Source organism: Giraffa tippelskirchi, chromosome 6, assembly GCF_054371585.1.
Source record: "Giraffa tippelskirchi isolate mGirTip1 chromosome 6, T2T-mGirTip1v1.2.pri, whole genome shotgun sequence".
In the NCBI taxonomy this organism is placed as follows: domain Eukaryota; kingdom Metazoa; phylum Chordata; class Mammalia; order Artiodactyla; family Giraffidae; genus Giraffa; species Giraffa tippelskirchi.
The window spans coordinates 86,382,881-86,396,020 of NC_137280.1; the positions used below are offsets into that span (position 1 = coordinate 86,382,881).

At 44.9% G+C, this 13,140-nt stretch overlaps 1 protein-coding gene and 1 non-coding gene across 16 annotated transcripts in view; one reads left to right on the top strand and one right to left on the bottom strand.

The window, feature by feature from the left end:
• Window positions 1-2,066: 2,066 nt before the first annotated feature.
• Window positions 2,067-2,138, bottom strand: TRNAC-ACA (transfer RNA cysteine (anticodon ACA)). The gene has a single exon. It is a non-coding gene; the product is annotated as a tRNA-Cys (tRNA).
• An 805-nt stretch (window positions 2,139-2,943) lies between these two features.
• AKAP8L (A-kinase anchoring protein 8 like) overlaps window positions 2,944-13,140 on the top strand; it is a 32,100-nt gene continuing 21,903 nt past the window's right edge. For 7 of the 15 annotated variants that reach the window (XR_014056972.1, XR_014056973.1, XM_081501209.1 and 4 more), the window contains exons 1-3: window positions 2,944-3,045; window positions 8,295-8,369; window positions 12,912-12,944. Coding sequence is in view for 13 of the 15 variants with exons in the window: in XM_081501209.1 (XP_081357335.1) it covers window positions 3,033-3,045; window positions 8,295-8,369; window positions 12,912-12,944 (121 nt within the window). In the remaining 2 variants the exon portion in view is untranslated. Of the gene's footprint in view, window positions 3,046-8,294; window positions 8,398-12,911; window positions 12,949-13,140 lie in introns of all 15 variants that reach the window. The other 8 variants (XM_081501210.1, XM_081501214.1, XM_081501218.1 and 5 more) reach the window with 2 other exon arrangements.

Below are 13,140 nucleotides of genomic sequence, written 5' to 3' on the forward strand. Positions count from 1 at the left end.
CCCGGGGCAGGCAGCCAGCGTTGTGTTTTTCTGTCGAGTGGACAGGCTGGCATTGTCTGTCTGGCAGCCAGGGCTGGGATCAAGCCACCTCCGCCAAAAGCCCCTGGAAGCCCTGGGTTTTCCTGTTGGCCGCCAAGCCCACCAGACCTGTCTGGGGATGAGCCCAAGTTCTCAGCTGTTGGCCCTCCATGGCATGGCTGGTGGTTGAGGGAGGGGGCAGCGGGTGGGACTCTGGCCAGCTGGTGCGGCAGCTCCTGTGAGCCAAGGAGAGGAACCAGAGCTCTGGGCAGCTGGTCTGGGAAGGGAGCCAGGATTGAGCCATGACTGAGGCCTGAAGGGCTCTCCGAGGGCAGGAGCTGTCCATTGAGGGTGTGGGGAACTTCACTGAGGCGTGGTGGGGGAGGGTGAAGCACACAGCTGCTGGGACTGCCCTGTCTTCACGACATGTGACCTGTGTGGGGAGATACACACGCACCCTGAACCCAACTAACACAAGGGGGAAAAAGAGCTGCTGGCTCCTTTTCGTTGTTATTTATTTTCTCATTCTGCAAATGTTTATTGAACATTTCTGAGATTTTAAGAGATTTTGTTGGCTGCTCCTTCTTTGTTTATTGCATGTGATTTTTTAGCTCATTATTTTCACTTAAAACAGCCAGGGGCTGGAAAGTGGGAATGATCTCCTGGGCCAGGGGCCTCTCTTACCCCAACCCCATTATCCTGGGCCCCCCACCATGCCCCTGACTGGGAAGGGGGGACTCACAAGCTGTGACAATACGCTCCCCCCCCCACCACCACCACCAGGGCTGGTCTTGGCCTGCACACTTGGCTTTTCTGCTCCTATGAGATCAGGACACACACCTTGCCTGCCGGAGGAGGGCCTCTACGACTCATGTCTAACCAACGCTGCAGTTGGCCATGTGTGAGACTTTGAAAGTTGGTAGAGCCTCTCTTGAAATGAGACCTGACCTTTGGGTCTTTCAGCTTTTTATACGTTTTTTTAAGAAAACTAATACATTAGTTTTAAAAAGTGATGTAAGCTGGATGTGAAGAAAAAGTTCAAACTATACAAGAACTTAGAAAGTAGGAGGTCCTGCGCCACCCACAGTGATGCCATGATAAGGGCTAGTCCTTGAAAGGGTGAATGCTGTTGTTGCCACAGAGGGATCTTTCCCTAAAACTTGTGATCACACCCCTTCTCATAAGCAGTTCTACTACTTATCTCAGAGGCAGAGCATTAAATATTAATGAAGTCAACATATGAGGGTAAAATATGGCTGTGGTACACACCATGAAGGAAGCTATGGGATCCAGGAGAGGTGTCCTGGGGCCATGCCTTAATTTGAAGGGCAGGCAGGCATCCCTAAGAGTGACACTGGAATGAGCCCCACAACTGAGTGCACAGTAAGCAGAACTTAATGTACTTCATATGTGGAGTTTTTCCATGCATTGTGAACTTTGGCCCATGTGGCAGCAAGATTTGCATAGGCCCGGTTTTGGAGGAGTTGCTAAAACCTTTCATGAAGAATTCTAACCACACAAAAGTGGAATAGTAAAATGAACTGTCACTTACTCATCAGTTGTAAACTCATGACCAGTCTCTTCAGTTACAGCCCCTTCATGTCCTTCTCTCCATCTGAATTACGGTCATCAGACCAATTAATCTCTTAATGTTTCAGCATATTTCTCTGAAGGATACGGACTTTAAAAAGTGCCATCGAAATAAGAGATTAATATCAAAAAGTCAGTAGTGGCATACTTTAAAACAAACAAAAAAGTACAAGCCACCCAGCTTGATGAATTTTCACAAACACATTAAGCACAATTTTCTCAAGTCGTCTCTTAGCAGCTATGAGATGGCTCTGACAGTGGACACATCCAAAGAGGCTGCTGGGGACACAGAGCTGGAGCCTGGCTGGGCTTCTTACTGTAGGATCTCTAAAGTGAAGTCGTTCAGTTGTGTCCGACTCTTTGTGACCCCTTGGACTGTAGCTTACCAGGCTCCTCTGTCCATGGGATTTTCCAGGCAAGAGTACTAGAGTGGGTTGCCATTTCCTTCTCCAGAGGATCTTCCTGACCAGGGATTGAACCTGGGTCTCCTGCATTGTAGGCAGACACTTTACCATCTGAGCCACCAGGGACCCAAGTCCAGAACAAACTGAGACGGGTTTAGAGCGGGTAGTTCTAGCTTTAACACTTGAAGTGTCAAGGACTCTGAGCAAGTCATGAATTTCAAGCTTCAGTTTTCTTATCTTTTTAAATGGGAGTTAAAAAAAAAAAAAAACCAACTTCCTCACAGATACGGCGGAGCATTTGAAATAATACAAATATATTTATTACATATAATGATATAAACATGCTGTATATCTGTTATCATTATGTAACGGTGGATAACAAAATGTAACATTTCTTTAGGTCACCCGGCACCGGACTGAATTCTTCACATATGTTATTTCACATATTTGAAACTGTGCCCAGTATCTTGTTTGGCACTTACTGTAATTTTCATTCCAACATGGCTTTACCTTGTTCGTTTTGGAGCTGAAGGCCAGAGAAGTTAGGAAAGAGCGTAGATTGGCACAACACTCCCTTGGCAAAGCCGGGACTGGAGGAGTGCCCTGCCCTGTAGACCCAGCTCCCTCTGGCGGACCTCCAGGGCACAGGCCTTCCCCGCCTGGCTGCGCTTGGGCCTCAGGTCTTTCCGTAGTGAACAGCTCCGCCCCTTCGAACTCTGCGGGAGTCCAGGCTGTCTCCTCTCAACCAATCAGCATAGCCTCAAAATAACGAGAGGCGGGAGTAGGGCGGGGCTCTCGTGAGATTGGCAGAGCCCTCAGCCACGGGCCTAAGGAGGCCCAGAGATGGACAGCGAGGCTATCCAACAGGCATGAAGCCAGGGTCCGGCGCGAGCCAATGCTGTCGAGAGGCGGGGCTTAGTTGTGTGTAGAAGGGGCTCGGGCGATTGTCTCCGCTAACGCGGCGGCGTCCGGCGCGTGGAGCAGCTGACAGAATCTTCGGGTGCAGTCTTCGCTGCTGCCATGAGCTACACAGGTAGGTCCGGCAGGGTTGGTGAGGAGAGGGGTCGGGCTCCGGGTGGAGAGGGATAGGGATGTGTCGGAGCCGCGCCGGGCTGGTCCGTGGTTACCCCGAGGCTTGGACACTGCCCTCTCTGCGGTCACAAAATGGCGCCGGGGGCCCGTCGCCTCAGTATCGCGCCCCTCACGCCTCGGCGTCTCAGTTCTCTGTGCTGGCCACCTTGGGTCCCGGGTCCCGACCGCCCGAAGTTTTGGCTTCTGTCGCCTGTGTCGGTGGGCCTTGGTCTCGGTACCTGAGTTCTCGCCTCCGTTCCTGGCCTCGTCACCTCAGGTCGCCCTTTCTCAGGCCTCGGCCCTTCAGGTCAATCTGCGGAGTCGGCTGCCGTCGCCATTGTCCCCCGCGCAGTTTCTCTGGAAATACCGCAGTTGCCCGCCCCACACCCTCGCCTTTAACTGCCCCAGGCTGGGAGAGGCGCCAGCCGCCCCTGGGGGTGTGTGTGAGTGAATAAATATATGAAGCGTTTGGGCCGAGTAGGGAACCTCGCGTCCTTAGGGACTGAGTCTTGTGAAGAATGACTGGCTTCCGTGTTAATTCATTCCACAGCTGTCAAATTCATCGTGGCGTCGGGGGTTGAATAAACACTGACATACTGACGGGAATTTCTCAAGTGTTTTATAGAGGAGGGCAGACCGTAATCGGCAAACGAACTTAGTATGTGTTGTGGAGTAGTCAGTACCCTGAGGACCTTGTTCTATTACGTGAGGTGGTTGGGGACCTCTGGAGAGCATTGAGCATTTGAGCAGAGACCTGAATGGAACGTGGAAGTTAGGTATATCTGGCCAAGGAGGCCGTCTATATAAAGACCTAGTGACAGGAGCTGCCTGGCGTGTTAAACGATCAGCCCGAGGTGATCAGTGGATCTTGAGTTAAGGGCAGGGAGTGGGAGGGAATGATGAGATTAGAGAGGGAGCCATAGGATATGCCTGGGTGATTACAAATCGTCCCTGAATGAATTCAAAGGCTGGCCTGGGATTGCTTTCGGAATAACTGATGAGGCTTCTCAGCCAAGAGCTTCCCTTGTTAATGGGGGCTTTTACAGGCTTGAGCTTGTGTGGTTGCTGGGTAAGCTGCATTCTACTTGGAATGTTTAGGACTGAGTGTGGAATCTGAGCCTCTGGGGCTGCTCCATAGGCAGCTGTATGGTGTCCTTAGACGAGAAGGTAGTGTTAGCCCTCCCTCCTCCAGGTCAAGAGCTTGGCAAGAACTCCAGTTTTTTTAAGCAACCATCCCTTAGCCCAGTGGTTCTCAACCAGGGGCAAGTTTGCCCTCCAGGGGACATTGGGAAAGTTTGGAGCTTGGTATTCAGTTGTCACTTCTTGGGGTGGGAGTTGCTACTTACCTGTGCATCTAGTGGATAGAGACCAGGAATGCTGCAAAAACATGCTATAGTGCACAGGGTGGCCCCACCATAAAGAATTATCTGGCCTCAAACAAAACATCAGTAGTGCCAAGGTTGAGCAACCCTGCCCTAGCCTTTGTTTACCTTTTCTGGTTCACCAGGGAAGTCAGTTGGTTGATACTGACATATCTGGAATTGAAAACTGATCCTTTTCACCAAATCTTATCAAGAACTGAAAGACAGTTCTGTGGATATTAGAGGCAGGACTGCTGAAGAAACCAGGGGATGACTGGTTGGGTGCTGTGGGGTAGCTTAATAATGATCCATTTAATTTTATAGACAAGGAAACTGATGTATAGAGGTCACAGATGGTCAAGTTTGAATTTCAGCTCCATATCTTGTAGGCTGTAATTCTGTGTTTGAGTTGGCAGTGAGGTAGCCAAGCTAATGAGGTTATGATTAATTTTCCCTTGATTTTGACCAGCTGAAAACCACAGTCGCTTTATAATGTGTGACTTTGCCTTTTAAGAAGCAGACCACCAAAGTCAGAGGCATGTAAGGACTTCCTGGCAATCCAGTGGTTAAGATTCCACTGCAGGGGCACTGGTTCAGTTCCTGGTGGAAAAACTAAGACCCCACATGTCAGGAGGTGCTGTTGTAAATAAATGAATGAATGAATGTCAGGCATTTTTTGTCATGTTTTAGACAACTCTTTGCCTTTAAGGAGACTTTCTGGAGGCCTTAAAGCAAATGTTACCATTATTAGTAAGGGTAGAAGGTGATTTAAAATGTATCTTTTTGATAACTTATCTGATTTTTTTAACCTAATTTTTTTATGTATACTTGAGAAAGAAGGTTCTGTCTCTACCACTAAGGGGTGGAAGATAGGGGCAGTGAAAATACAGGACAAAAATCCAGAACCAGATCTTTAAACAAAGGGCTGAAATGCTGCCAGTCTTTTTATAGGAACATTCATCATCTCATATATTTTCTCTGTGTTAGGAATGCACAGGTGGTTTAGCTGGATGGCTCTGGCTTGGGATTTCTCATAAGATTACATTTTGGATGTTAGTTGGAACCTTAGTCATCTGAAGGCTGAACTTGGGCTGAAGGGACTCAAACTAATGTGCCTGACAGGTTGATGCTGGCAATTGATTTCTATACTATCTGGAACTCTCCACAGGCCTACTAGAGGGTCCTTACTATATGCTGGCTTATAGTAAGAGTGAATAATCTGAGAGAGAATGAGGTGGAAACCTCAGAAGTTACACTGGGTTATTTCTGCAATATCTTTTCGATTAAACTGCCTCCCTCTATTTGGGAAGAGACGACATGATGTCAGAAGGCAAGAATCATTGAAGGCCATCTTGGAGGTGATTTTCACTGGATAGTAGAGGTTGGCGGCAACCTAACCTCTTTCCAATTGTCTTCCAGTTTTTGTCACTTATTATTTCTTCAAAGAATCCCTTTCTAAAAAAAGAAGGAAAAGAATAAAATTGAGAAGCTTTGTGTGTTTTTGAGCAAAAAAAGATACCAGAGAGGCTGGCCAAGAGGGAGGGGCTGTGATACACAGTTATAAACCCATGGTCTGACCTTTCACTTTATAGGACCAAAAATTTGCTTATTTTATTTTTTCGTTCAGAGCTTATTTTTTCATTCAAAACTTAATCAAGCTGAAAAATTGAACCAAGACAAGAACGATACTCAACCAGATAAGAATTGGATCATAATTGGAGCATAACTGGCTAAAGAAGGTCCTGCCCTGGGGGCAGTGTTGTAACATAGAATATTAATGTAGAGAGGACAGAACTAGAGCTGAGTTTGCCTTTAAACTCTGAAGGTTTGATGGATTGGATTATCTTTCCTTTTTCTCAAGGAAGAATCAGGACCCCCTCCCCTGAATATACATAGATCTTTTGCTCTGTAGCTTTAATACTGTGTTCCAGTATGTATTCCTGTTAGCTTGTGGTAGGTTCTACTTGCAGCTGCAATACCTTCAGACCACATTACCTAAAGTCAGTGGCACTATTGCTGAACAAGCAGGTTTCCAGAAGCAAACAGTGGAAAAGGCCTGTGTAAGGTGGTATTTACACTGGGAGCCTTCCCCACAGGTGAACCTTCTTTAGATGACTTCCAGTGTTTCTTGTGTACAGGTATTATCAGAGTTACAGTTTTGGCATATCAGGAAGGTCCTGGGTCCCTGGAGGAAATCATTCCAGTGTACCCTCTTTAATTAGGGAATGTAGAAAATGTTGGATTTATATACTTCTATCACCAGCTCTCTTATTCCCCAGTGCCCAGTTTCAGTTCCCTCCTCTGGGAAGTAAAGTGTGGATCCACTGATCTTTATTTGAAACCCTTGGAGCTGGGTGTGTTTTGGAACTCTAGCTTAAAAGGACATTCCACGACATCTGCGATGGGGTCTGGGGCAGCACCTTATAATTAAATGAAGAAAGATAAAGAATGTCCTCATGGGTCAGTTTTGCCCAAAATGCATGTTGACACCACATTTGAGGAAAACACTTGGTTTTCAGACCGTTTTGGACTTTGAAATTGGCAGGGTAAGGGATCTTGGCCCTGTCCCTTTTGTTGGCTGTGGTGAGGATGAAGTGAAATAATGCAGATGAACCTCTTAGCACCCTGCAGGAAAAACACTTGTTCAGTGTTGGCTGCTGTTGCTGTCATATTTGCTGCTATGGTCTTAAGAAATGAACTAGAAAAAAAGAAAAAAGAAGTGAACTAGGAGGAGTGTCAACAAATACTTGAATGCCTGCCCAGGGAAAGGCACTTGGTGTATGCTTCTATTGTGAGCAAGCTACTGAAGGTGCTGGCTTTAATTTTTAGGTCATGAGTTGGCTCTTGATGGGAACAGGCAAATGTGCTCTCTTATGGTGTCTATCATAGTTTCAGTGCTAAGGGAAAATCACTTAAAAAATATTTTACAAAAATATTTTAAAAGTGTAGATTAAAAGATAATCAGCATTTGAGACCAGTAGTCTCTGGTAGAAATTCAGATTTTCCTTACTTGGTACTAATTCATTAGAAGTTGAGAAATAATAAAAGATTTGAGAAGATAGGAAATTATACATATAATCTATAATACTTGTTCCATGTAAACATGCTGCTGCTAAGTCGCTTCAGTCGTGTCCGACTCTGTGCGACCCCGTAGATGGCAGCCCACCAGGCTCCGCTGTCCCTGGGACTCTCCAGGCAAGAACACTGGAGTGAGTTGCCATTTCCTTCTCCAGCGCATGAAAGGGAAAAGTGAAAGTGACGTCGCTCAGTCGTGTCCAACTTTTAGCGACCCCATGGACTGTAGCCTACCAGGCTCCTCCGTCCATGGGATTTTCCAGGCAAGAGTACTGGAGTGGGGTGCCATTGCCTTCTCCGGTAAACATGCTAACCCCAAGTAATTACATTTAAGAGGTAATTGTAATACACTTTTTTTTTTTAATGGGAAAATGAAAAAAATATGTAAGGTTTAAATTTTGGGGAATGGAATAGGTATTATTTACCTTAAGATTGTTCAAAATTAACCCCCACTGTTTTTAGAATTGGAGCTCACCTTTCAGTGTTTTGATATAAACGTTTTCTTCATTTACCTGAATAATTTGGGTACCCATTTATTAAAACAGGATGCTGGTTTAAAGGTTTAAAAATGTTTATCCAATTCTTCTGACATAACAAGTTAAATATAGCCTGCCTTTCCTTTGGTTGATAGGTTCTGGAGGTGTTCAGAAACCAAAAGTTTTAGTGGCTTTCCAGTGAGGGGAGGGTCTGCCAGGCAGTCTCCACTGAAGGGTAGTCTTAGATCATTTTCATGTGGTTTGTTTGGAGAAATTAACCACACTGTACATATATTTAGGCTTTGTCCAGGGATCTGAAACCACTTTGCAGTCGACGTACTCAGACACAAGCGCCCAGCCCACCTGTGATTATGGTAAGTGTGGGCCCCTGGGAATTGGAGGGTGCGTGCTCTACTTTCTAGTGGCTGAGCAATCCACTGGTTTATTAGCTGCCTTTAACATTGCTGTAACACTGTCTTTTCCAAATGCAAACTTGTGTGAAATGGTATGGTGGGCTCTTAGAATAGCTACAGGGGGGTTAGAATTGCCCTTTGGGGGCAATTATGGGAAAGATGTCTGTTACTGAGCAAGCTGGAGTTCTTGGCTGTATATGATTGGTTCCTTTGACCCTGTGACGTACTGTTAGAAGTATTTGTGGCCTGTGACAAAGATGTAGGTTCAGAAAATCCCTTCGAGGGAGGGTCTGGGAAGGAGAGTGGCCAATCAAAGTCCAAGGGATTGGTGTGAGCAGAAACCAAGCCATTAACTTAACCCCAGGGTAGTACGTGAGATTCCAATGTAGGAGAGGCTGCCTGTCTGAATCTAGATGGCTTTTAGAGACAGTCAGGCCGGCAGGCTCCTCACACACAGGGTTGAGAGATAGTTTCTCATTGATTTCTCCACTGTGGACAGACACACTGAATCTCTAATTCAGAAGGATCCATAGATATTCTGTTGGTGTCTCTCAGCACCCAAGAACTGCCAGTAAAGCTGTTTCTCAGTGATTTGTGACCATGACCCTAGTTCTCTGTCATGAAGGAGCTTTCTTCAAAGAGTTTTGCCTTGGTAATTGAGATGAGTAATTGGTTTTACTGCCAAGGTCTAGGGAAAGACTTGAGTATGCACAGTCACATTCTCTCAGGAGTCACTGATTAAGTGGAAATAAGTAAAACTCCCTGAGGGATTGTCAGATTGTCCCAGGGGAGAGGGAGACTTAAAAAAATGTTCTGAAAATGAGAAAGGAGGTATCAAATAGTTCATAAGGAGGAGAAACTTTGTTTGCATGGCTTCTCTGTCCTGCCCTCCCTGCTTCAACCCTTTTCATTAGACATAGTCCCAAATTACACATCTATTTTGAACCATTTTCCCTCAGGTTTATATATTCTGGTCCAAAGCATTTTACAAGATGTGCCATTTGCAAATATTTTCTCCCAGGCTGGGGCTTATCTATCTGTTCCTCTTGATAGTGTCTTTTGAAGAACACAAATCCTTCATTTTGGTGAAGTCCAGTTCATCAGTCTTTTATTTTTGTTTTAAAAATCTTGCAGCTGTGCTGTGTGTTATGTGGAATCTTAATTCCCTGACCAAGGATTGAACTTGAGACTTAACCACTGGACTGCCAGGGAAATCCCAATCTTTTTTTTCATTATTTGCACCGACTCTTCGTTGCAGCGCAGGAGCTTCTCTAGTTGCAAGATGTTTCTCTTGTTGTAGAACACAGGATCTAGAGCGCACGGACTCAGTAATTGCAGCACATAGGCCTCTCTAGTTGTGACTCTTGAGCTTAGTTGCCTGACCAGGGTTTGAACAGTGTCCCCTTCTTTGGAAGGCAGATTCTCAACCACTGGATCACCAGGGAAGTCCTCCGAATTGTATCTGGGAAATTTATGCTTAACCCAAGGTCACAAAGATTTTCTTTTAAGTGCTTCATAGTCTTAGGTTTTACATTTATTTTGTGATCCATTTTGAGTTAATATTTCTACCAAGTATACAATGTAGGTCAAGATTCTTCTTTACCTTTGTTGAAAATTAATTGAATGTATGTATGTGGGTCTGTATCTGGATTCTAATTCTGTTTCATTGATTTGCATGTCTTAAGTTTCCTCTAGTACCTTACTGTCTTGATCACTATAGTCAGTCTTGAAATTTGTGAATATGAGTCCTCTTGGTTTATTCTCTTTCCACAATTGACTTGGATATTCTTGTTCCTTTGCTTGTACGTATAAATTTTAGAATCAGTTTGTCAATTTCTAGAAAAATTTCCTCCTGAGATTTGAAGTGGAATGGTCTTGAATCTATAGTTTGGGAGAATTGAAATCTTAACTGTATTAAGCCTTCCAATATGTGAACACAGTATGTCACTTCATTTGTTCATGTCTTTGATTTTTTTTTTTTATTAGTGTTTTGTAGTTTTTGCACACAAATCTTGCACATATTTTGTTTAGTTTACAGCTAAGCATTTCATGTCTATAATGGTGTGGGATATGCTAGTTTTCAAAAATTCAGATTCCAATTGTTCATTGCTGGTATGTAAAAATTTGATTTTTTTTCTTTTTGTGTGTTGACCTTGTAATAAACCTTGCTAAGCTCACTTATTCACAAGTTAACTTTTTTTTCCACTAGTAACTTTTTTTGTGGTTTTTTTTTTTTTTGAGTGGTTTTACATCATGTTGTAAAGGAATAGAAATAGTTTTACTTCTGGCTTAAATTGTAAGACTAATATAACAGCATGTAAATAACATTTTGAAACACAGTCAACCAAGGTCCCACCATTTTATACTTGTCAGCATAGTTACTTCAGGTAGTTGAATAACTTACAGGTGGCTGGAATCTGTTTCATGGTGCTGTTAGAGTGTTTCCTTGTGCAGCATAAGGGCTTAGTAGTTTCTTTTTTGATGCCTATGTGATATCACTGAGTAGGTTGACCATAATGTGATTAACTATTACCTTAAAGTCGAACGTTTACATAGTCTTCTATTTTTGCTCTTTAAATATTGTTTACTACAACCAGCTCCTTTTCTTTACTCACTTTCTTTTTCTTTCCTTTCTTTTTTTGGTTTCCTTTTTAAAAATAAATTACATTCTTAAAATACTCGGTCAACCATGGTCTCATCTCCTCTGTGGAGATGAAGTGAATTCCAGTGTTCTTTTGCAAGGAAGTCATCAAAGAACACAGTGTAGACAGATTTCCCCTGAGGGGGTCTGGCTGGGGAGCCCACCAGGGTTGCTCTCAACAGAGCAGGTAGCACATAGAGAGGGCTTGCCTGCCACTGTCATAGAACCACCAGCCTTGTATCCAGAGTTAACGCCCACTGCTGCTTCCTTTCCTTGTGCTTCTTGGCTGTTCTGGCAAGTCTTCAGTAGTGGAAGCCTGGAGTGGGGCAGGGACACCGTATTCGGGACTCAGGCATAGCCCCGATGGGCTGCCTTTGTCTCCCAGTCCTGTCTCTTTTTGAATAGCCAGTGTCCACTGTCCTGTTGCAAACAGCCACATGGCCAGACCCTTTTAGCTGCTGGGACTAAGTGTGCATTATTCCTTGTTTGGCTGTGCCAGCCACTCTTCTTGCCTGTTTGAATGCCTTATTCACCACTCAACTCCTTGCATGATCTCCACCTGCTGTCCCTTGCTGCTCTCTAATTATTTAGGGTCTGCTTTACCACACAGTGCTCTGGGCCTGAGAGTGCCTGGGACTGCTAGCCTCTGTTCTGTGTGCTCTGAGCATGATAATCATTGAGTAAACAAACGAATGAGAAGCCCCTGCTTTGGTTTCCCCAGCTGTACAGGATTTCTGCTTTGTGAGCTCTAGCATGTCCACGGTTCCTTAGTGTTCATCTCCAGGTCCTTGCTGGTTTCCAGTGTCTTCCTATTCGTTTGTGCAGTAGATCGAGGGGAAGCCTGAGTATAGGATCTCAGCTTGCCCCCACACATGTTCACTCTGATTCATCTTCTCTGTATATGCACTCGTACCTTCCTGTGGCTGGATTCTGTTGTTCATCACACTGCCATCTTGCTGAGGTTTGGTCGTCTGTTCTGGGACAAGCATGACCTGTCTGTCTGCAGGGTAGACATTATGGAATAGGAGATAACTGAGACACTAGACACACCAGAGACACTAGGAAAGTGGTCGCCTGTTCTCATGCACTTCCTTGGGAAAGAATCGTGTGTGCTCGACTCAGAGATTGCCCTTGGCTTTGCAGTTGGTCAGTTTTTAGTGGCTTTATGTTTTCGAAGGAAAGAATTTTTCTTATGTGCTATAATAAAATCCAAAGTACATTTAGTTTATAATCCAAATTGTATTTTCATCAGCTTTTCTCAACAGCGGTGTCTTGTCTTTCCCTCTGCTTATGTGTTCCAGCACAGCACATTCACACAATTCAAGGGCTTGATGGTTCTCCCTGTTAAGGCAGACATTTGAGGGACTAGGGTGGTCAGTTTCTCTGCTCCAGATGGCTTTGTCAGGTGATCTGATTGACAGGATTTTGGAGTGGATATGAGCTCTTTGCTGAGCTTCTTTTTTTTTTTTTTTTTTTGCTGAGCTTCTTTTACAGCGTGGAATCAGTGTGAGACACCGGAACTGCTTGCCTCTTCCTCTCACTGGTGCTTAGCCAAGGGCCAGAGTAATCTTCCAATTCTGACTTATTATGGAAGCCATATAGGAGCCAGTTTCCTTCTCTGAGAGTGTTAGGAGTGGGAGGTTCCTTAAATAGGTGGTCAGAGCCACGAAAGATCGGGCACCAGGGCAACACGTGGCCTGGGTCAGTTATATAGCACTCTCAAGCTCAAGGTTGCTCAGTTAGGGGAGATTCAGTCTCCTATAACCGCTCAGGTTCTAGGAATCATTGTTTTTATGCCCAAAGTAGACTCTCAACATACTGTAAGCAATTATAGCTATAATTGCCCTTTTACTTTTTTGTAGGATATGGAACTTGGAACTCTGGGACAAACAGAGGCAAGTATTATTCCCATGATCACTCTTCTCTCCCTTGGGATTGGTTGAGTCTTTCTGCCACTGTGCAGCTTAACCAAGGTTTCAGGATGGGGCTTGCCTTTGGGGGTCCGAGGTGCCCTGGGGCTGACTGTTCCTTCCCAGAAGGCTGGGCCCATCCAGCCTTGGGTGGCTGAGATCTAGGCTTGTCTCTGTGACC